The following is a 1,624-nucleotide window of genomic DNA, read 5'->3' as shown; positions in this document are numbered from 1 at the left end:
GGTTGTGCACCTGGTGAGGATGTGTGGGTATTAAAGGGGTTGTTCACCTGGTGAGGGTGTGTGGGTATTAAAGGGGTTGTTGGTGTTCTTGGCCTGGTGAGGGTGTGTGGGTATTTAAGTTAATCACATGTCCTCTTTAAAGGCACCTTTGGGTGATCTCTCTCTACAGCACCTTTGGGTGATCTCTCTCTATAGGCAGCTTCTCTCTCCCACTGCCACCCTCTTTCTTTATGCTTTTAATATCATATTGACACTGGCACTGGCACACACACACACACACACACACACACACACACACACACACACACACACACACACAGACACACACATCCTTTTACTTTCCCTTTTTGTGTACAGTTGTTTATTAATATTGATTCATTTCAAATACAACCCATGTCTCTGTTGTCCCAGCTCCCTCTCTCTATAGTGGTTGTGATCCGTTCTTGGTGGCAACACAAGACACTGCAGGCGTGTGTGGATGCATTCTGAAGTCACTTTATTACCCACGTTACAACGCACACAAACACACTCTGACCGGTCTACAGTACACTGCACGTAAGGAAGCGGCATGGCGTGGCTGGCTCTGGACATTTACAACTCAACTGACCGACCGACTGATATTAGGCTGACTGACCTAACTCACTCCGTGGGTACCGCGGCGCGGAGAAGCGTGGCGTACCGGAGCCCCTACGTTTGACCTCTGACCTCTTACAGTGCAGCGATACTGAATTAACTCTCTAACAGCCAGCGCTGAGTTCGGACGGAGTTCTGGCGCTCTGGCGTGCGGCGTGCTTATTTGGCGGACATGCGCATGACGTGCTTGACCATGTTGCCGATGCCGTCGAAGATGTAGTGGTAGTGGTAGTCCGTCTCCCACATGAAGGTGGGTGTGCTGATCACGCGGTTCTTCTCGTCCACATAGGCCTCGTGGAGACGCACGTTAAGGAAGACTGGACAGGTCACTACGGTTACTAACCAACATCACACACGCACGCGCACACACACACACAGCAATAGCAGGTTAAGGAAGACTGGACAGGTCACTACGGTTACTAACCAACATCACACACGCACGCACACACACACACACGCACACACACACAGCAATAGCAGGTTATGGAAGACTGGACAGGTCACTACGGTTACTAACCAACATCACAAAGACTGGACAGGTCACTACGGTTACTAATCAACATCACAAAGACTGGACAGGTCACTACGGTTAGTAACCAACATCACACACGCACGCGCACACGCTCCTTTCGCACCTTTCAAACGTGTCAATGACGTCATTCATTAGCAGGATGCTAGTGTGTTATGGGCAACAACGAACCAAGCCTGTAGGAAACCAGAGGGCCATAAGTACTTGTTCATTCAACTTTCGACCTATAATCCATATTGAGATTGCAGAAACTAAAATCCAAGCTTCGATCTTTCAATGACAATCAGGTGAAACAGACCAAGGTAGCTGTCTAGCCCCATAGACCCCCATTGTTTTTGCACTTACTCGCGATAACATAAGCTCAGGTACCCCCACACACACTTGCATGTATGTAGGCAAGCATGCACACATGCACAGACTAACAGACACACACACTCAGGATCATGTAATGGCATTCAGTAT

The 1,624-nt window shown here is 48.9% G+C and overlaps 1 protein-coding gene across 1 annotated transcript in view; it reads right to left on the bottom strand.

The window, feature by feature from the left end:
• Positions 1 to 792: 792 nt before the first annotated feature.
• Positions 793 to 1,624, bottom strand: part of gatd3l (glutamine amidotransferase class 1 domain containing 3, like) — a 6,087-nt gene continuing 5,255 nt past the window's right edge. Inside the window, exon 7 of the mRNA XM_062543938.1 lies at positions 793 to 927. Within this exon, the coding sequence (XP_062399922.1) occupies positions 793 to 927 (135 nt within the window). The remainder of the gene's footprint in view (positions 928 to 1,624) is intronic.

The sequence above is a fragment of the Sardina pilchardus genome, chromosome 8, assembly GCF_963854185.1.
Source record: "Sardina pilchardus chromosome 8, fSarPil1.1, whole genome shotgun sequence".
Taxonomy (NCBI): domain Eukaryota; kingdom Metazoa; phylum Chordata; class Actinopteri; order Clupeiformes; family Clupeidae; genus Sardina; species Sardina pilchardus.
The sequence above is the reverse complement of the archived record's forward strand: the minus strand, read 5'-3'. Positions and strand labels throughout refer to the sequence as shown.